Source organism: Malaclemys terrapin, chromosome 1 (assembly GCF_027887155.1).
Source record: "Malaclemys terrapin pileata isolate rMalTer1 chromosome 1, rMalTer1.hap1, whole genome shotgun sequence".
In the NCBI taxonomy this organism is placed as follows: Eukaryota; Metazoa; Chordata; order Testudines; family Emydidae; genus Malaclemys; species Malaclemys terrapin.
In genome coordinates, this window is record NC_071505.1 from 82,627,897 (window position 1) to 82,649,994 (window position 22,098).

The 22,098-nt window shown below is 40.2% G+C and overlaps 1 protein-coding gene across 6 annotated transcripts in view; it reads left to right on the top strand.

Annotated features, from left to right (window-relative positions):
- VEZT (vezatin, adherens junctions transmembrane protein) overlaps positions 1-22,098 on the top strand; it is an 81,075-nt gene that overhangs the window by 9,787 nt on the left and 49,190 nt on the right. For 4 of the 6 annotated variants that reach the window (XM_054028290.1, XM_054028299.1, XM_054028324.1 and 1 more), the window contains exon 2: positions 15,718-15,846. The exons of 1 other annotated variant lie outside the window; for it this stretch is intronic. In XM_054028290.1, coding sequence (XP_053884265.1) covers positions 15,718-15,846 — 129 coding nt within the window. Of the gene's footprint in view, positions 1-15,717; positions 15,847-17,208; positions 17,340-22,098 lie in introns of those variants that run through there. One more of the 6 variants, XM_054028308.1, reaches the window with a different exon arrangement.

Sequence of the window (22,098 nt, forward strand, 5' to 3'; positions counted from 1 at the left end):
GGATTCCATACACAAAATAAAGCCAACTTAAAATTTACACTTCTGTCAAAAATGTTTTACCTACCTTTCTCACAAGCATCATCTAAGATTACTATAATTGAAAGAAGGGAAAAATGATTTTTCTCCCATTTTGTGTACTTCATACATTTGACAGCATTTTGTGTGTATTCAGTTTCAATGATTTCTGTCTTTCAAGTCAGTCATATCCCCCTGTTTGTATGGACCTTTCACACAACAACAGGGAGAGAAAATAAGGTAAATACAAGTATTAAATATTAGAAAATGTGATTGTAATACCACAAAAATTGGCAGGAGGATTCAGAGGCATGTTCAGTACTTGAAACTATTTTAACTCATGGTCTGAAATTGACTAGCTATTAAGCTGAATGTCTTACAAGTAGACTCTCAAAGGGAAAAGAGATGGGGAAAAATGTTAGAGGTACATATAAAAATCTGAAATGTATTAGGTATTTTCCTTGTGTCTTTCCCGCTCAGAAAAAGTCAACAGTAATGTAACCTGACCTCTTTCTCTCAAGGTTGCTTATACAATCAAAACTACACAGTGCAATCCATTGGGACACCTGGCCCTCTGGGACTGCAAAGGTTAGCAGTTTGTAGGACTCTTGCTTGTTGCTAAGTTAGACATTTTGGCATATAGTTCTGTAGCTTTTCTGTGCTTATAGTAGGTTGGTTGTATTTCAGATGTGAATGAAATGGTTCATATTCTAGTTAAATCAACTTCAGAAACCCCCTAAAAAAAACTGTTTCTGTGTTCTTAAAGTAGACAATTGAGAATCCATCTTTAGCTCTTTGACTGAAGATATATGTCCTCCTAGATCTGTGCTTATTAAAAAATGCCTGCCTTGAGGCACTAGGTCAAGTAACAGCAGTTTGCAAGATATTTCCTGCTTGGCTGTTTAACCTTCCAGAAAGCTTCTGTTGGCTTTTTTTTTTTTTTTGGCTCTTTGTTTTGCCAACCCTCCTACGTTTTGTAATAGCTTATATTTTGTGGCACAAGATCTCTGGTATATCCTAACAAAGATACCAGTGTGTTAGACCTCAATCCTCAGGGATCAAATTTTGGGGAGGAGAGAAATAATGGTGCTCTCCCAAGTGCTACCAACACATCTGCTTCCTTGCAACACCACAGTGAGACAGCACTCACAGTACTTTCCCTTATAAGGGCATGTCTACACTACAAAATTAAGTCGACCTATTTTAGGTCGACTTACAGTCAGAGCAGTAATTACTTCAGTGGTTTATGTCCACATTATCCTCCTGACGGTGGCATGCATCCTCACGAGGAATGCTTCCACTGACTTAAGAGGGGCAGTGTGAAAGGCTGAAAGCCTGGCTGCTCCCCTGGTCTCTTGGCTCCCTGCTCCCCCCTGGGAGCCTGGCTTGCCCCCTAGGCTTCCTGCCAGGAGCACAGCTGCCCTCCTGGGCTCTTGGCTCCCTGCTTCCTGCCAGGAGCCCAGCAGCCGCCTTGGTTCCCAGCGGGGAGCTCTGCGCGCAGAGCCTGGGCAGTTATTAGGCTCCCAGCAGGGAGCCGGGCACCTTGATGCAGCTGGGCTCCCAGTGGGGAGCCGGGAGCCAGGTTTTCTTGTCAATTGCATGGCTCTAGCACAGAGCCCTGAAATTGACAAGAATGACAGCCAACAGCCCATGTAAATAATCTGCAGTGTCTATACCAGGGGTAGGCAACCTATGGCACGCGTGCAGAAGGCCGCACGTGAGCTGATTTTCAGTGGCACTCACGCTGCCCAGGTCCTGGCCACCGGTCCGGGGGGCTCTGCATTTTAATTTAATTTTAAATGAAGCTTCTTAAACATTTGAAAAACCTTATTTACTTTACATACAACAATAGTTTAGTTATATATTATAGACTTATAGAAAGAGACCTTCTAAAAATGTTAAAATGTTTTACTGGCACGCGAAACCTTAAATTAGAGTGAATAAATGAAGACTTGACACACCACTTCTGAAAGGTTGCCGACCCCTGGTCTATACGGACACTGTGTCACCCTAACTACACTGACATAAGCCCTACACCTCTTGTGGAGGTGCAGTTATTATGTTGGTGTACCAGGGCACTTACATCAGTAAGAGCAAAGCTGTAGTGTAGTCACTGACATAATTAGGTAGACTTAATTCTGTAGTGTAGACCAGGCTTTATTCATCATAATGGGATTGTCCCTCTTTCTTCTCATGTGTTTTGCTTAATGGTGAAATAGATAACAATGTTGAGATTTAATTGATTGTTGGGATTCAGAGTTAATATCAACTGAGGTGGATAAGGGAAGGTTACTCCTTAGAGCTATTGTTTAAAGCTGTCTGTAGACTCAGGAGGTGTTATGTTGGTTTAGACTGACTCCAGTTTAAAAAAAGTTCAGCTCATCGAGCTGCTGCAAACTAGCCAGTAGCTCCTTATTCAGTTGAGTTTTGCTTGTGTAAGGAATATGGGGTTGGATGTTTGCACATTCCTAAACTTCCTGCATCAAGACCCAGGTACAGATTTTGGGAACATCCAGCAGTATCGTCCTTTACCTGCCTCCGTTTCTTCTGCCCTCTATCAATGTCGCACTTACCACTTTTTGTTATACTCTTTCAATTATGATTCTCCACCTATGTCTTTGTCATGAAAGCTTCCTTGGGCTGTTCAGACTGTACCCTGCAGCCCCTGTTTTAAGTGGGGAAACAGTATTGTGGCCTCAGTGCAAATGAATATGAGAGCTCTGTCTAGTATTATATAAATACACATTATCGTAACATTTCTTTATAAGGCACTTCTGTGGTAGCAATAACATGCAGCTACCTGCAGAATCTGTGTAAGGAAAAATTCCAAGAGCTTTATCGTCTTTCAGTTACAATGGTGTGGAACTTACTTAACCCTTTCAGTGCAGTTAGATGCACAAAGTAATTGATGTATGTTGTATATCAGAAATTTTCCCGGAATAATGGGAGGAGAGGTAAATGGTTCCAAGGACTGCTTTGAATGCTGCATTTAAGCTATATAGCTTTTCTGCTGAAGTACTAAAGAAACCAAAAAAAAAAAAAACAATGAGGAGGAGGAGAAACCAAATACTGTATGCTACCAGTTACAGACAAAAGGGAGTAGAAAATTTAAATAACTTTCTTTCACTGTCTCAAAGTCATTATCTAATATTAGCTTTGTGTTGTGAGCGATTGGTTGGATGACAGTCAAATCAAATGAGGAGATGATTACCAGCCAAGAGAATATGACCAATACTTTTAAATACTGTTGCTTGGAAAGCCTTTTTAATGGCTTTTTTTCTAACGTTTATGTGCAGTAATTCTTTTAAGCAGTATCTTTTTTAAAAGCCTTTAACAATACATCATCCGCTTCTCCCTTCCCCCAGTTATAAAACAACATTAGTCAGGAAAAATTGCACCATCCTGGTACGTTTCAAACTGCTTCTACTGATGCTGCTGGGAAAATGCTACTGTGCAAGAAGAGCACAGGTGCAATTACATTGACTGTTACTTCTCATCTTCTGCTTGGGTCACCCTGAAGGCACAAGTGGAAAGAAACTGGGAGGTGGGAGATATTCTCACAGACATTCTCACAGACACATGGGAAGAGTATAGGAGAGAGAAATGGAAATCTCTTTTCCGGGAGACAAAGACTGCACTATCTGTGAGTTTTTAACTTTTTTTTTTAATATAGACTTAAAAATTAATTGTTTTGCTTTGGGTTTGGCCACTGCTCATTTTGGCCTTTGCTGTCCCTATGGTGAAAATGCAGTAATGTTTTTATTGAGGGTGCTGTTTAAGGGTTTATTCGAGGTGATGTAATCTCTGATAGTGTTCTTTTGACATAGCAGCATCTTCAGCTTTGGAGGAAAGCATTCCAGTGTTTTAAAGAAAATCTCTTAAAACATGTGAGTCTGGAGAAGGTATTACATGTTATTTTAAAGTGATATTGCTTAGTTAGCTAAATCTTAAAATTAAAAATTGGGACTGGAGAAGATTTTTCTGGGTAGTGAATTTGTGGTAATAGAAAATGTTAGTTTTATTGAGGAGCCCTCATGTTTTAGAGATTTACTGGAGAAACCCTGAGTCATTTGCCTCATGATGCATCAGCAGAAATAACTTGGGCATGGCTTTAATTTTACTTGCTATTGTAATAAGTCAAGGAAAGCTTCTAGCATGGTAGTCTCATTTTTTATCACAATGTTGTTTGTCATAATTTACAAAGAACACTATAGTGCAATGTGGTCATTATGAAATGCTATAGTAGATTTATGTATTGGTGGGGAGACAGCTCATCTTTGGTTTACTGTCTGCTTTCTGGAACTAGGAAACTCCCTCCTGTATTAATCTTTCTGTCACACAACATTGCACAATTGTTGGATTTCTCATCTATCTTTAACTTTTAAGTTTTATTACTCAGTTCATGTTTTACTGTAGGCTTAATCTGAGTTTCAATTGCACGCAAGGCTCAGGGTATGTCTACACTACCCGCTGGGTCGGCGGGCAGCGTTCGAGCCAGCGGGGATTGATTTATCGCAACTAGTCTAGATGCGATAAACCGACCCCCGAGCACTCTCCTGTCGACTCATGTACTCCAGTGCCGTGAGAGGCGCAGGCAGAGTCGACAGGGGAGCAGCACCAGTCGACTCACCATGGTGAAGACACCACGGTAAGTCGATCTAAGTACGTCGACTTCAGCTACGTTATTCACGTAGCTGAAGTTGCATAACTTAGATCGATTTCCCCCTCTCCCTCCCCTCCCCCCAGTGTAGACCAGGGCTTGGTCTTCTCAGAGACAGTTTAACCAACTCATTGCTGCTGACAGCAAACATGGCTTGCACGTGACTGTCGGAGACAAATTAGAATGGGAAGAGAGGCAACTCATGTTATGTGCATCAAAGCAATATAAAATTTAGTTTCTTGGAATCCTAAAATTGTTTTCAGTTTCCAACACACACTACTAGCAGTTATCCCAGTAAAATTACCTTTTTCATGCATATAATACTCAATGTTTTATGATTACAGCACTGTACACCTATTGAACCTTGACATGTTCAAGCAAACCATGGAGCAAGAATCAGAGGTTTAACTATACTTAAAATAGGTTTAAAAGTAAGTTTGCTCTCCGTTTTCGGGGACAAATAGGGAACAAGTGATTTAGAGGGTCTCAGTGACTGACTGGCCTGGAAGTGGAAGAACTTCACAAATAAATACAGCTTGTATTAGAGTCTAGTCCTAAAATAAACTCTACTCCCATTGAAGTGAAGATTATTATATTATTATTTATCCTACGTTGTGTATAGTCCCATTGGAAACTAGAGATATTGTGACAGGCACACTGTGCCTTTGAACATTTAAAAATAATAAACAACAAAAAATAATTTCTCCTGAAGCTTTGTAACTGAAGCATTGCAACATACCTATTGGTAACCAGAAAATGAAATTAAGACGCAAAAATGGTACTGACTACTCTAGTTTTTGTCCAGGCTGAGAAAAATGCAAAAGTGTAAATGATCAAAAATAAAGTTTTAAAAATACTTTCATTTTTAATCATCTAAGTCTGTGTTAGCCATAAGGAATGTTTTTAATATTTTAATTTGACATAACCCTTTTAGGTCACCCCATTTTAAATGATCACCTGACATTTTGGCATGAAGAAGGCTCTCTCTCAATAGCGAATAAAATTTGTAAAATTACAATCTGCTGCTAAGTGCAAGGATGTTCTTTGTGATTTGTCCCAGGCTATCAGAATACAAGCCCAGTGATTGTTATCCATAATATGGGAAATCATCAACACTTCTTTTTTTTTTTTTTCCACTTTTTTTCCTCTCTTGATTTATTGACAAGAAGCAATGTACAAAATCCATAGAGGGGATGGTAGGAGGAAGAAGAGACAGACCCCAAGAAGCAAATTGTTTCATTTCAGTATGGCTATTTTAGGTGAAAGCATTTCAGCCTAACACTGATATTGAATGGAAACATTAACCAAAAAAAAGCTCATAACAATAACTCCCATGGCTGAAAGTAAGTATAAGCGAGAGAGAGAGAGAGCGTGTGTGTATGTATGTAAACTTTGGTGTTCCCTTTGCATAAAACTAAATGAGTGAGAAGTGTTGTTTAATCATCTGAGTTAGAACTTGTGTTATAATGCAGATAGATTGAGAGATTTAGTTACTGATTTTTTAAAAAGCTTCATGAAGATGAAAAATGCTATGTAAGTAATAAGGACAATATTTCTCTCTCTCTTGATGGGGCACAATCTCTAGAACAGGATCCCATCTAATGATGGAGTTGCACAAATATAGTTTTTGGAATCTTTAATCCAAATGCTGAAAGCTTCATGTGTGTGTCCCCACACAGGAAATGAACTCCTCAGTCTTATTATTCCCTTCCTAGGTTTCTTAGCTATTACCTGATTCAAATGTGTCTCTCTCTTTTTTAGGGGGCGGGAGGCCGATTTCTCTACAGGCTGGTACAAAAATCCCAGACAAGTTATACAAACCTTATAACTGTCCAAGTGACAGATTGGTCACTATCATTTAAAATCAGATCATATCTAGGTCATTTCCCCCACCCCCATAAATGCATTCATGCCATTAATGCTATCTCTAGTAGCACAAGTGTCATCTTTGAATGTTATGGGTGAGAGAATTGGGAAGCTGAACATTTTGCCATGCGTACTGTGAATGAGAGAGCTCTCTCTTAGTAGAAGAGGCCCTCTGAAGAGCATGCATTAACTCATTATGATTCTTACCACTCTTCTCCCAGTGGCCTCACCCCCCCACAGGCCTATTAGTTGCTTGTGCTTTGACATAGCCTGTAATCTTTTAGTAGATACTCACTATAAAGCGGTCCTAAATTCTTTTTTTTTACTTAAAATTAATGGGACTTCTTAGCCATTGGATTGCTCCAGGTTGTCCAACCTAATGGAAACTGACAGGTTCGTCCATAATGGACACATTATAATAAAAAAACCTTCAAGAAGTGCACCAGAAGGAACTCTAATGAAACTCAGTGCAATCAAAAAATATGATCTGTATTTTACACTGGTTATGGTCAAAACATAATAGAGTAACCGTTTGCACTATTGAGGCTGTTATGCCAGCTATTTCCCTCCATGTTGGCATTGTGTTGGTGACTAGTCTTGCTTGAAGAAAGTCTAATGCAAACAATGGTTATAGTGCCTGTGTGCTGTTAGGAAGCTTGCATATGAACTGTTACAGGTGTGTTGTGGGTCCACATAATGGTTAGCACACCAAATTATTTTTAGCTAAAACAAGGCCCAAGATTAAGTTTATCCTTTTCTCTCCTGAGTTTTCGTGCTTGCAGGACATTTTAAACAAATTTAACATTACATTTTTAAAACAGAAAAATCATACTCTACTATATGGCACTTACTTACTCATGTTCCTGTTAAATTAAACACTTCTGCTTGGTTGGAATACTCTACTCGGAGGAAAATGTACCTTCTTACCCAGCTAATCCAGAACTGCATGACTCTTTAATGATGCATTCCAGATTTACCTGCATTTGAAGAAGTACCCTTCTTTAATGGGAAGGGCACTTGAAGAAAATGCCATTGAGCTGTTGCACTGGAAAATTCCCCACAAGGAGCTGAGTCACTTGTCTACTCCAGAGTCTTGTACTGTGTCCATCATTGTGGGTGAAGCGAATTTTCTGCACGGAGCTTTGAATTGAGATGCCTTAGAAATAGACTCATGAATTTGTTAGAATTCGTGTTTGAGTTTCAGGTAGTGAGTGAATAATGAGCTGTTGTTGTGAGTAATTCAAGGAGAACATGACAAAGTATGCATATGGTTTGATTTAAATTGATGCCAATGACTGAGGAAGTACTTTAGAAATGGAAGTAAAAATAACGGTAGCTACCATGTTATAGACCTATGCTGTATAATAGCAAGTGGTTAAGTATTTGTATAGAAACAATGACTGAAATAAATATTTGCTAAATGGCAAGAAGTCTTTTGAAGCTGCAACTTATGTACCTAAAGTGGTAGTGGTATTTTAATCTTGTTCTCCTTGACTTGCTTCAGCTGTTGTCGTTATGGTAGCAGAAGGTAATGGCGATTTAATATAACAATTTATTTTAAAGATTTATCTAGGTCTTAGGTCAATTTCCCAAAGCTCATGCAGAGATTTGTGAACCTCTTCACAGATGCATTGCATACACAAACTTCCAGGATTATATGCACTTTTTACCTGGGAAAATCATGTTAGTTTTGAAACTGAAGAACATTTCTGGCCTCTTACTGGTGACATGTCTACTTGACTTTCCACTTAGTAAATTTCCTCTATAATTAGTATTGTGAGTGAATTGTAATCTAGTAAAATACTCATATGCTTCAACAAGACTTTTCTTCCATTTTAAGGAAGTTTGTAATAAATACTCCAGAGGGACTTTTTGCTGAACAGTTGAAATAGGGTGCATTCTTCGCTTATTGGCTAAGTAGTTTTCAACTATTCTTCACTTGCAGACCCCTACAAAATTTTAAATAGAGGTGTGGACCCCTTTGGAAATCTTAGACATAGGTAGAAACCACTGTTCTATGGTAACAGCAACATTTTGCGGACCTCTTAGACATAGACTGCGGACCGCCAGTGGTCCATGGACCACTGGTTGAAAACCACTGGACTAATCCTTCCTTTGTTATGAGTCTGAAACTTCTGCATTTAAAAAAAAAAATCTCTGGAAAAATGTAATAGAATCTTCTTCATGTTCTTACTGAATGAGGTTTACATTAGGGCTGTCAAGCGATTTTAAAAAAAATTAATCGCGATTAATCGCCCTGTTAATAATAGAATACCATTTATTTAAATATTTTTGGATGTTTTTCTACATTTTCAAATATATTGATTTCAATTACAACACAGAATACAAGTGTACAATGTTCACTTTATATTTATTTTTGATTACAAGTATTTATACTGTAAAAGAAATTGTATTTTTCAATTCACCTAATACAGGTACTATAGTGCAATCTCATTACAATGAAAGTTGAACTTACAAATGTAGAATTATGTACCAGAAAAATGCACTCAAATATTAAAAAAAAAAAAAAAAAAAAAAAAAAAGTAAAACTTCAGAGCCTACACGTCCACTCAGTCCTACTTCTTGTTCAGCCAATCGCTCAGACAAACAAGTTTGTTTATATTGGCAGGAGATAATGCTGCCCACTTCTTGTTTACAGTGTCACCTGAAAGTGAGAACAGGCATTCTCATAGCTCTGTTGTAGCCAGCGTCGCAAGATATTTACGTGCCACATGCGGTAAAGATTGATATGTCTCTTCATGCTTCAACCATTCCAGAGAACATGCGTCCATGCTGATGATGGGTTCTGCTCGATAACAATCCAAAGCATGTTCATTTTCATTATCTGGGTCAAATGCCACCAGCAGAAGGTTGATTTTCTTTTTTGGTGGTTCGGGTTCTGTAGTTTCCACATCGAGTGTTGCTCTTTTAAGACTTATGAAAGTATGCTCCGCACCAAGTCCGTCTCAGATTTTGGAAGGCACTTCTGATTCTTAAACCTCGGTTCGAGTGCTGTAGCTATCTTTAGAAATCTCACATTAGTACCTTCTTTGCTTGTTGTGAAATCTGCAGCAAAAGTGTTCTTAAAATGAACAACATGTGCTGGGTCAATATCCGAGACTCCTGTAACATGAAATATATGGCAGAATGCGGGTAAAACAGAGTAGGAGACATACAATTCTCCCCGAAGGAGTTCAGTCACAAATTTAATTAACGCATTTTTTTTTTTTTAACTAGCATCATCAGCCTGGAAGCATGTCCTCTGGAATGGTGGCCGAAGCATGAAGGGGCATACAAATGTTTAGCATATCTGACATGTAAATACCTTGTAATGCCAGCTACAAAAGTGCCATGTAAATGCCAGTTCTCACTTTCCAGTGCCATTGTAAATAATAAGAAGGTAGCATTATCTCCTGTAAATGTAAACAAACTTGTTTGTCTTAGTGATTGGCTGAACAAGAAGTAGGACTGAGTGGACTTGTAGGCTCTGAAGTTTTACATAGTTTTGGTTTTGAGTGCAGTTATGTAACCAAAAATAAAGCTACATTTGTAAGTTGCACTTTCACGACAAAGAGCTTGCACTACAGTACTTGTATGAGGTGAATTCAAAAATACTATTTCTTTTATCATTTTTACAGTGCAAATATTTGTAATCAAAAATAACATATGCTTTGATTTCAATTACAACACAGAATAGAATATATATGAAAATGTAGAAAAACATCCAAAATCTTTAATAAAGTTCAATCGGTATTCTGTTTAACAGTGCGATTAAAACTGCAATTAATTGCGATTAATATTTTTGAGTTAATCATGTGCCTTAACTGCGATTAATCGACAGCCCTAGTTTACATGGATGATTTCAATAGCCTCTTTCACCTGAAGGCATTTTGAGACTCCTTACAAAAGCTAAAAACATGCGGGGAAGGGCTTCAGTTGACTTATTTTTCTCTCTAACATGGTAGAGGTATGGAGTATTGTTAAACATTTGGAGGAAGAAAAATGAATATCTAGCTATCTGTGCTATCCAAGATTTTCTCTTTAACAAAACATTTAGAGGAGCCCAAGACGATTTTATGTTTAGTGAACAGAATCAAAGTGACTATAGATCTCTATTCCTTCAAGCCTGTCTTGAGCTGAAATAAAGAAAAATTCTGTTGTTGAGTTTGAGAATCAGGGCAACGAAGTCTTTGTTAGCTTTTCTTTTCTCAGATATTGGCTCTGTGAAATCTGTTACATAAGAGATTTTATGTATTTGTACAGGCAGTGGGCTTTGAAGATTGATTGGTTTTGTGCTGAGGATGTTAATTTTGTTTACTTAGTGTAAACCCTCTTGGGTCAGATAGTCATGTACTCACTCCTTTCCATCTGTGTTTCAGGCATAAAGACAACATGTTAAAAATTAAACTTGTAACACAAAGGATTTAAGATTTGGGTGACTGGGCAACAAAATGACAGATGAAATTCAATGTTGATAAATGAAAAGTAATGCGTATTGGAAAACATAATCCCAACTATACATACAAAATGATGGGATCTAAATTAGCTGTTAAAATTCAACAAAGAGATATTGGAGTCATTGTGGACAGTTCTCTGAAAACATCCAATCAATGTGTCGCAGCAGTCAAAAAAGCTAACCGTGTTAGGAATCATTAGGAAAGGGACAGATAATGAAACAAAAAATATCATAATGCTACTCTATAAATCCATGATATGACCACTCCTTGTGCAGCTCTGGTCGCCCCCATCTCAAAAAGGATATATTAGATTTGGAAAAGGTACCGAGAAGGGGAACAAAAATAATTAAGGGTGTGAAGCAGCTTCCATCTGAGGAGAGATGAAAAAGATGGGGACTGTTCATCTTGGAATAGAGATGATTAAGGGGGGATATGATAGAGATCTATAAAACACGAATGATGAAGAGAAAGTGAAGGAAGTGTTATTTACCCCTTCAGATAACACAAGAACTAAATTAAATTAATAGGCAGCAGGAAGTACTTCTTCACACAACTCACAGTCAAGCTATGGAACTTGTTGCCAAGGGATGTTGTGAAGGCCAAAAGTATAACTGGGTTAAAAAATTTAATTAGATAAACTCTTGGAAGATAGGTCCATCAACGGCTATTAGCCAAGATGGTCAGGGATGAAAGCCCATGCTCTAAGTGTCCCTAGCTTCTCACTGCCAGATGATGAGACTGGATGGCAGAGGATGGATCAATTGATTGCCTCTGAAGCATCTAACATTGACCACTGTCAGAAGACAGGATACTAGGCTAGATGTACCTACCATTGGTCTGACCCAATATGGCCATTCTTATGATCGCTGTATTCTGCACCATATGGATATCTGAAGAAATGCTTCTTCTTTTTTCATTCTTGGCTAGACCACTATAAATGCAAGGGAGGTTGACATAAGCCAACTGTAGGGTCTTCCAAAGTTATGACTTTTGAGAAAGGACAATCTTCAGCATTTTCTTCAAAAGAGGGACTGGAAAAAGTTAAAATCTCCACAACTTCACAATCTCACAGGTGGCTTTTCTTTTTCTTCAGCTAATTATCTTATAGTCACAGTTAGTGAACAAAATGTTTATCAGTTGTTTGTTGCTATTTATACAGGAACTTATTGGTACGGAAAGTGTCAACTTTAATTGATATACAGTGAATTGTAACAAATAAATAACAATTATTAAGCTATTCTAGTTTTATGATACAGATGAAAGGAAGGAAATTATATTTTAAATTGAAGATATTAAAAAGTGTGTATAAAATATTCTACTCCTATAATTCTATACTTTTTTCTAGTAGTCATTATTGCTAAGAATTTTTCATGGAAACAGGATCTTTATTTCTTAAAGTGACATATCTTTAAAAACCCAGGCTTTTTAAAACAAAAATTGTGGTTGTCTGTTGCGAGAAGCACTAGTACCTTTAAAAAGGGAAGGACAGCTTTACAGTTAAAGCACACAATTAAAAACTGATCTGAGACGTATTCTTGGTTCTGCCACAGACTCCTGTGACCTAGAACTTAGCCTGTCTTTCCCTCAGTTTCCCACTTTTGTAAAATAATACGTACCTACTTCATAGGTAGAGCCCTGCGAGGATACAAAAATGTGGATTCGCATCTGATCCACATCTGCCAGAATCAACGTGCATCCGATCCGCTAGCTGGCTTTTATGTGTGTCTGCATCCACACCCACAGCAGCAAGCCGTCTCACATGGGCTAGCAATGGGGAGGGGAGAGGGTGAAGATGAGTGAGTGTAGGGCGTGGGGTCTTGCAGGGAAGAGGCAGTGTGAGGGCAGAGACTGGGGGTAAGAGGTGGCACAAGAGTGGGGTCTTGAGGAGGAGGGCAGTGCAGGTGCGGGGTCTTGAGGAGAAGGGGTGGGGGCTGGAGAGAAGCTCCATTGCATGCTGCTTCCAGGGGCTTGCGAGTGACAGCAGCAGCAGTGCATGCTGCATTGCAACAGGGCAGAGGGATCGGGCGCTGGGGCCCCACTCGCTGGAATCCCTGGGGCTGGGAGCGTGACCAGTGCTGCCAAGCTGGGCTATTGTGGGGATACTGGCTCTGCCCAAGGGCCCCAAGCTGCTGGACAGGAAGCGGCGTGGCAAGCGGGTGCTGGACAGCCCCATCTCCGGCTTGCTGCCCAGACCCAGCCACTGGCTGCTGGCCACCGTCCCTAAGCATGCTGCGCCCTGGAGCTGCCTGTGGGCCAGGTGCCACCAGTGAGTAGAGATATCCGTGGATATGAAGCGGATATCCGCGGATTTGCAGGGCTCTATTCATAGATTAAGTCTGATGTTTAGACCATGATTTGTTGGAGGTTTGTTTCAGATGGAAAGGGTGAAAATTATAAATTATTCAGTTCCTTGTAAGCTACAATAAAAGAGCATCCATGCAGTTTGGGCACCCTTGACATTCTTTTTAAAATGCACAAATAAACAAACCAATCAGTTGCCCCAGATCAAATCAGATAACCAAGTGAAAACATAAATGTAGTAGAAATTAATCAACCGCAAACTGAATCACTACCAGAGTCTCACACCGCCATTACCCAGCTCTATCCATCACCCATTTTTTTAGGGGCAAGTGGGACAAGGAAAAGGTTACTGAAAGAGAAACAAATTTTGATTTAATTTTCTGTTTTTATATGTTTCATTTTGCTTGAAATAGTAAAACAAAAGTTATTTGACACTGTGATTCACTTGCATGAGTATGGTAACGTATTGCTTTGGCAAGTGATGGACTAGATGAGCTCGCAGAACTTTTCCATCTCTTTTTCTGTGATCATGTATTATCCTGGAAACCTACTTATTTTTTTTTCTTTCCACTAAGCAGGAATAAGCATTTAGTACTGTAGATCCCTTCTGCCTTGAGAGTCATACTATAGATTGTGCACAGTCTCCTGTTAAATCTTATCCATCTGCTGCATATATACAAATGTACACTTATAGGATAGAACCTCATTAATTTGCAGTGATGTCTGGGAAACAGTGCAAATAAATTAATTTTATGAATAATCAAGTAAGTCAACAAATAAACAATATTTTTTTAAAAAAGTTCATTTTGTGATGCCTTGTCATTAACTTATTTTTGACACCTGTAGTTTGTTTGATAGTATTTTTGACACCTGTAGTGTGTTTAAAGTATCTAAATATTAGCATTTTGAGATCTCTCCATAGCTCTTTGGTGTAATATCTTTGAGAGTGTTGGAAAACAGGCATTTTTATGTTTGTGTGAATGTTAAAATATGTGGATTGGCAAATAGTACTATGTGTGTACAGTAGAATTCTGTTTTTATGCTGTTAACACTTGTTTTGCTGGATGTTTCCTGCCCTGTCCCCCGCCTTCCTACACTCCTGATATACTCAGTGACCCTGATTCTGAAAACTGAGCTTTCTTCCTGTTCTGTACAGGCAAGTCGCATCATACGTGCATTTAACTTGTGCGAATTCAACTATTCGCGCTTGGCAAAAAAAAAGCAAAACAAGATACCTGTAAATAGTGCAGGCGATTCCACCCAATGAGCGTATGCCCCGGAGTGAGCGTAAGATGGGAGATGTGAATCTGCTGTTCCCTCAGTCGGTCTCAGTTCCCGCGTGGCTCTCATAGTGTGACCATCTAGCCGTGCTGAGTGTGATTCTAGTGTTTAAAGATACGTATTTTTTGTACAACATGGCTCCTAAACACAAGCCAACTACTTCATCTGGTGCTCAATCGAAGAAACAGCGATCTGTTCCAACGCTGGAGGAAAAACTGGCTGTGTTGGACTGATTGAGAGACGGTATCTCGGTCTCCAACATGGCGCGTAAATATGGCTGCAACGAATCTAGCATCCATGCCATCAAGATTTGAGAGAGAGAAATTCGTTAAGAATTAATTGAGAGCCATAGAGAAACATTGACTAACAAAGAATTAGAGGAACTGATAAAATCGTCTACAGAAGACGAAGATGATGACGACGAACAGGAAGAGCCAGCAAGTTGGAATCTTCATAAATTTGCTGAAGTGTTCCAAGCAGCGAAACACTTGAATGATTTAATTTCTGAATACGATCCCTCTATGGAATGAAGCCTCAAAATCACACATAGTATTACGGACGATTTGAGACTGTATCAAGAAATATTTGAGCAGCTCAAGAGACAACAGCGACAGTTGCCGATCACCATGTTTTTCAAGGAAAAACAACCAGCAACAGATGAGCCTACGCAATCAACTTCTCGAGCTGAACCAGAGCCAACTACTTTGTCTACGACTTGCTCTCCATCCCCAAGCTCTCCGTCTCCTGGGTTGACATCAAGCCCTGACGACCACCTGTAATTAAAAATACTGTACTGTAAAATTATATTTTGCATATGTACTCTTTATTATATACTGTACATTACTGTATACATTATACATTTATACATATTGCTGTACAGCGTTGTATACACAAAACCATGTACAGTATACTGTATTTTATGGGCTATTTAAGGGATTTTCAAGGGTAATTTTGACTATACGCAATTTTTTCCTTATGCGCTGACTTTAGAACCTAACCCCCGCATAAGATGCGACTCCACTGTACTTCGCAGGCAATTGTGTGGCTTGGCCGTACTTGTGGATATGTAATCATGGCTTTTCTTTCTGAGAAGTGTTAAAGAGGCCATTTGGTCTTTCTTTTTCAATTCTCTTTCAGAATTCTCCACTTTACCAGTATTTGCAGGATTTGGGCCATACAGATTTTGAAATATGTTCAGCTGTGTCGCAGAAGACAGAACAATGCACAGCAGAGGAGGGGCAACAAGATACCTGTTCCACCCAGAAAGTAAGCATTCACCTTGGCCTTGAAGCTATGTTAAAAAATATATAAAATCACAGACATTATATAAACTCTTGCTATATAAAAAGGTATTAGAACTAGTAGCTTCCTTATCTTGCCTTTCTGCTGATATAGTTTGAGGCTGAGGAAATGCCACTCAGGATTTAAATGCTCTAGAGAGGCAGGAGACTTTCACAGCGAATTTTTAAAGAGCTGTAAGTTTTATATTATTTACCAGATATTTTTATATTAATTTAATATGGGATTAATACGGCCTGAAAAGCTTCCAGCTTTGCTCATGTGTTGAGCTGCTAAACACCACTTAATATGAAACAAATATACAACAGGGGGACTTCTTGCTGGAAAGTAGAGGTAAAATAACAGTTGTCCCTGAGACACCAGAACCATACTAGTTTATGGAGAAATAACAGTGACTGGTGTTCCTAACTTCTTCTTATGGGCATGATTCACTTTGGGTCTAGCACACTTTCTGTAATGAACATTTCAGTGGTTTGGCCTAACTGCCCTACACTGGGGGCCAAACCATTTTCAGGCCTAACTGACTATAGGTCAGGGAGGATCAATTATTGTTGTTAGCAATGGCTCCTTTTGATTATGTACAAGAGAGCACCATGTCTTTTACTGCATCTGAAGCAATTTAAGACATTCTAAGTCTTTAAACAGCTTAAACCGCTCTTTGATATTACAATGGCTTGAAGCTAAGTTTTTCAAATGAGAGTAAGGGAGTTTCAATGAGATTTGGGCACTGAACTCCCATCAGCTTTTTTGAAAATTCCAGCCTCAAAGATTATGCCACTCTGCAGTAGTTTAAGCAGTTTATTTGGCTTGGGGAGCTAGTTAAGAATGGTAGTGGTCAGGAGGAATAAAGCTGAATAGCTCCAAGTTATAGATTCCACAAGCCTGTAGACCAAATAATCACCAGGAGCTGAACAACTCAGACTTTTTGCACTTTAAAAACAGGGAAATGATCAGTAGATTTTTCGAGGGAGTTTTACATTTGGATTATGCTTGACAAATCAAGAACCTGGAATTTAGGATATTCCAAAAATTAAGTTTGTTTCCACAATGTTAACTTGGGCATGCAGTATATATGTAATATTGTACACTTTCATTAATGTATTATTTGTTAACAATGTATACCACAGCTCTATGAAACCATGAAGCCACAGTTGTAGTGTTGGCCACAGGGTTTTTCTTCTGGGGCAGCTGCTACAGGAATAATCTCCCTACTGGCCCTAAAAATTATGATTTTTGTGGAAATTCGGTCGTTATATTGTCCTTTCTTTAGCACCTAGTTGGAGCATGCTCAGTGCAGTTATTTTCTGCCTGCCTCTTTCTCTTCTACAGTGGAGAGTTCTGTTTTCAATGGACATGCTCCAGCTATGTGTTAAGCCAGAGCCTGGAGGAAAAAAGAGGCCTCTATGCAGACTTCTCTGTCTAGAACACTGCAGGGTGGGGTGCCCCCCAACACGATTAAGGTAAGAAGCTGGAACCAGGTTCCACAGACTCGATTCCCTGTAACTTAAAAATCCCTGATTCTTTCCCACTCTGCTTGCTGCAGCATTGCACTCACTTGCTTATGTCCATGACCTGATGCCATTTCACTCGTGTCCACTGCTGCTTTCTACCCTCCTCCAGTGCTCAGTCGCCTTTGCACACAACAACAGCTTCCCCAACCTGCAGTCCCCTTTCTGGCCACTGCTGCTTTCCTGCTCCCACACCCCACTCATTAGTGAAAAGTGGAATAGGTAGTTCACCCACATCCTTTCTTAGGGTACATCTACACTACCCGGGGGAGTCGATTTAAGATACGCAAATTCAGCTACGTGAATAGCGTAGCTGAATTCGACGTATTGCAGCCGACTTACCCCGTTGTGAGGACGGCGGCAAAATCGACTTCTGGGGCTTTTTGTCGGCAGCGCTTACTACCACCTCCGCTGGTGGAGTTAGAGCGCCGATTCGGGGATCGATTGTCGCGTCCTGACGGGACGCAATAAATCGATCCCTGAGAGGTCGATTTCTACCCGCCGATTCAGGCGGGTAGTATAGACCTAGCCTTAGAAGCAGGAAAGAGAGAGAGTATGATACCACCCTACATTCTGCAGCGAGGCCCTCTGATTTTTTGTGGCATACCAGTGGTGGATCTTGTGACAAACTGCAAGTTGGGCAGCAGTCTGGGAAACGCATTCAAAAACAGGCTCTTATGAAAGTAAATTAATAACGCCATATTGATATCAACTCTATTCTAGTCTATATAGATTCTTATACCATGGTCATCACTATAGTATATGAATACCTTCCAATGATGCATTAAGCAGCATGACTAACATCTGTTATGCCTTTGTTTTCTCATCCTTTCCCAGGGCTGGGGAAGGGATTCACGCATTATTTTGTTTTGAAATTTAATTTATAATACACACAGGTTGCTATACGTTTGTTAGAGAAGGCAAAGTCAAAGAAATGTGTCTTGCACTTAAGGCAGAAGATAGTGAGGTTTGTGGTAGTCCTTAGTTCCTATGGAAGTCCTTATGTATTGATAGATTCTAGCATGCTATGGCACTACCATAATAAAAATACCATAAATAAATAAAAGACCCTGATTCTGTTAATGCAGCTTTGTGTCGCTCAATCCTGTTGTCACAACATTTCCAGTTGGTCATAGAACTCAGCATTGGTGCCAGTAGAAACTGGAGCATCTTGTGTGGAATTTGTCCCATGTGCTGCAGAGCATGTAAGGACAAATGGCAGATTTATTGTGGGAGTGAGCTTAGTTTTTGGAGTTTCTTCACGCTTGAATGCCTAGTTTCTCAATTTTAAGGTGTCATTACTTTTTTTATTATTATTATTTAATATGTGAGCTGTTTTCTGGTAAATGTTCATCTGGCTAGCTAATGAATTAGAAGTAATCACTGCTGGCTTCTTTCAGTGCTCATGGAGTAGAGTCTGACACTAATTAGGGACTAATGCTGCTTTAAGTTAACACAACATTAAAGGATTCCTAAATATATTATGTCCATTTCCATTGGTTTTCATAGCTGTCAGACTGAGGACACTAGCTGTGACTGACTTGTTCCTGTAGAAATCTCACAGAAGTGATGTTTTCCCTTTCAAGTTATTGGCATTTGGAATGCACCTGCAGTTAACTGACCTATTTCTGCTTTTGTGCAATGAGATTTATTTTAATTAAAACCCTTATTTATTGAAATTAGGTCAATAAAAAGTGATATCTGATTGGCTGATACCTGTACATTGTTGTGAAGTAGTTCACAGATTGGTTCTAGTTAGCTACATTACTTTCCCTTATATGCATGGTCTTATGAAAGGCAGAAAATTTGTGCAATCTGATTGCATGTATGTAATTTACCATTTTCCCCGAAGTGTATTATTTCTATCTCTCATTTCTTCTGAAACAGTTTACTCGTTTTATTGGCTTAGGACAGGGGTGGGCAAACTACAGCCCAGGGGCTGCATCCAGCCCTTCAGACATTTTAATCCAGCCTTTGAGTTCCCACCGGAGAGCAGGATCTGGGGCTTGCCTTGCTCCAGCACCCCAGCCAGGGAGCGGGGTCAGGGGCTTGCCCCGCTCTGTGCGTGCCATGGCTCCGTGTGGCTCCCGGAAACAGCGGCATGTCCCCAGGAATGTCGCCAGCTTTTCTGCCGCCCTAGGCGGCAGAAGGTCCCTCCCTGAAATGCTGCCACTGTCGCCGCCTCCCAAATTGTAGCATCCTAGGTGACCGCCTAGGTCGCCTAATGGGTTGCGCCGGCCCTGCATGTACCCCCTCCAGCTCCTATGCATAGGGACAACCAGGGGGCTCCACACGCTGCCGCCGCCCCCACAGCTCCCATTGGCCTGGAACCGCGGCCAATAGGAGCTGCAGGGGCAGCGCTTGGGGTGGGTGCAGCGTGCAGAGGCCCCTGGTTGCCCCTCTGCGTAGGAGCTGGAGCGGGGACATGCCGCTTCTTCTGGGAGCTGCTTGAGGTAAGTGCTGCCCGGAGCCTGCACCCCTGACCCCGTCACATGCCCCAGCCCTGATCCCCCCTCCCGCCCTCCAAATCCCTCGATCACAGCCCGGAATACCCTCCTGCACCCCTAATTCCCCTGCCCCATCCCAGAGCTGGAGCCCTCACCCCCTCCCGCACCCCAACCCCCAATTTTGTGAGCATTCATGGCCCGCCATACAATTTCCATTCCCAGATGTGGCCCTTGGGCCAAAAAGTTTGCCCACCCCTGGCTTAGGAGCTCCTCCTTCGTTGCTGTCAACAACAGAGGCAATTGATCTTGGGTTCTCTTGAAACTTAAGGGCATAAAGTGTGTGTGTGTTTAATATATCTGTACATCAAGCTCACCTGAGCAACTCATGAGAACCACAATTATGCCGCCTTTGTCTCATCTGTTTTCAAATGAGAGAGTGTGAGGAAGGGAGGGAAAAAACCCACATGCTAATTTTGAGTTACAGGATATTGTGAAATGGAATTGATGTAATCAGTATTGGCTTTGAAACCTCGGTGCTTTTCAGTTGTCTCTCTAATACCAGATAGTCTATTTCTGTCTTTTAATTTCTGCTTCTCCTTCCCATTTCAGTGACGTCTCTGAAGAGAACTGACTTATTGTTAGTGTGTGATGAGGGGAAGATTGGTCTTATGGTTAAGACTCTGGACTGCTGCTTGAGAGCTGGGTTCAATTCCCACCACTGCCCATGACTTCTCTGTGACTGGGCAAATCATTTAATTTCTCTGTGCCTCAGTTCCCCATTTTTAAAATGGGATTAATACTTCCTTGTTCTTACCCTTTATCTGTCTAGTGCATATAGATTGTAAGCGCTTGGGAGCAGGGACTACATTGCTTAGCTCACTTGGGCCCTGGTCTTGGTTGAGTGCTACTTTAATGCATATATATATATATATATATATATATATATATATATATATATATATATATATATATATATATATATATATATATATATATATATATATACACACACACACATACTAGCATGCAGAATAGAAAGACATGGTAATTGATGCTCACTGTGTATATCTGCAGAAGGAACACCAATGCACTTGTTCTTTTCCATCCTGTTCCAAAGAGTAACCTTGACTTGTAAGTACTATAAAAGCAAGTCGCTACATGGCTTTCAAATGAAAAACATTAAATGCAATTCATTGCTGCCAAAAACCTAGATGAACAACTGAGGACGTAAACTTTTTTAACCTGGATTGGTGAACAACTGTGAGGTCCCAAATGACTCCTCCAAAACACCCAGGCACGAGAAATAGTGTGTTTTTTCCCAAGAGCTGGATTCTTCCTTCAAGAGGCTATAGGATCTCTTGCAGCGGCTTCTGCTTCTGCTCTCCTCCGTATGGCTGTGTGCCCTGCTAGATCAGGGATAGGCAACCTATGACGTGTGCCAAAGGTGGCACGCGAGCTGATTTTCAGTGGCACTCACACTGCCCGGGTCCTGGCCACCGGTCTGCATTTTAATTTAATTTTAAATGAAGCTTCTTAAACATTTTAAAAACCTTATTTACTTTACATACAACAATAGTTTAGTTATATATTATAGACTTGTAGAAAGAGACCTTCTAAAAATGTTAAAATGTATTGCTGGCACGCGAAACCTTAAATTAGAGTGAATAAATGAAGACTTGGCACACCACTTCTGAAAGATTGCCGACCCCTGTGCTAGATGTAGGAATCTAACTGCCTGGAAAAGGAGAGAATTATGCTCCTGGGGCAAGGGAGGATGACAAAAATGCTGATTTTCCTGTAGGCTGCCACCTGAGTGATTGGTGAAGGAAAGACTACTATCCGAAAATCCATGTTGACCTAAGTTACGTTGACATACAGCCACTGCAGTAATTGAATTGGTTTTACATATCCACACCTCACTAAGCATGTCTTCACCAGGCGTGCTTGCACCAATTTAACTGCCATTATGGGACAGTTTCTGAAAGGCAGCAACAGTCGATGTTAGCAATGCAGTGTCTACACTGACACTATGTCGACCTAACTACATCGACTTAAGCGTTACACCTCTTGCAGAGGTGATGTTATTAAGTTGGTGTATTGGGCAAGTTATATAGTTACAAGTGGGAGCTACATTTTGTGTAAATGCTTACAGAGTTAGGTCAGCAAAAGCTGTCTTACTTTGAACTAACTCTGTAGTGTAGACCAGACCTTTGTTAGAATAAGGGTTTCTAGGCCCAGTTTCCTGGCTTACTTCCAATTTGGGT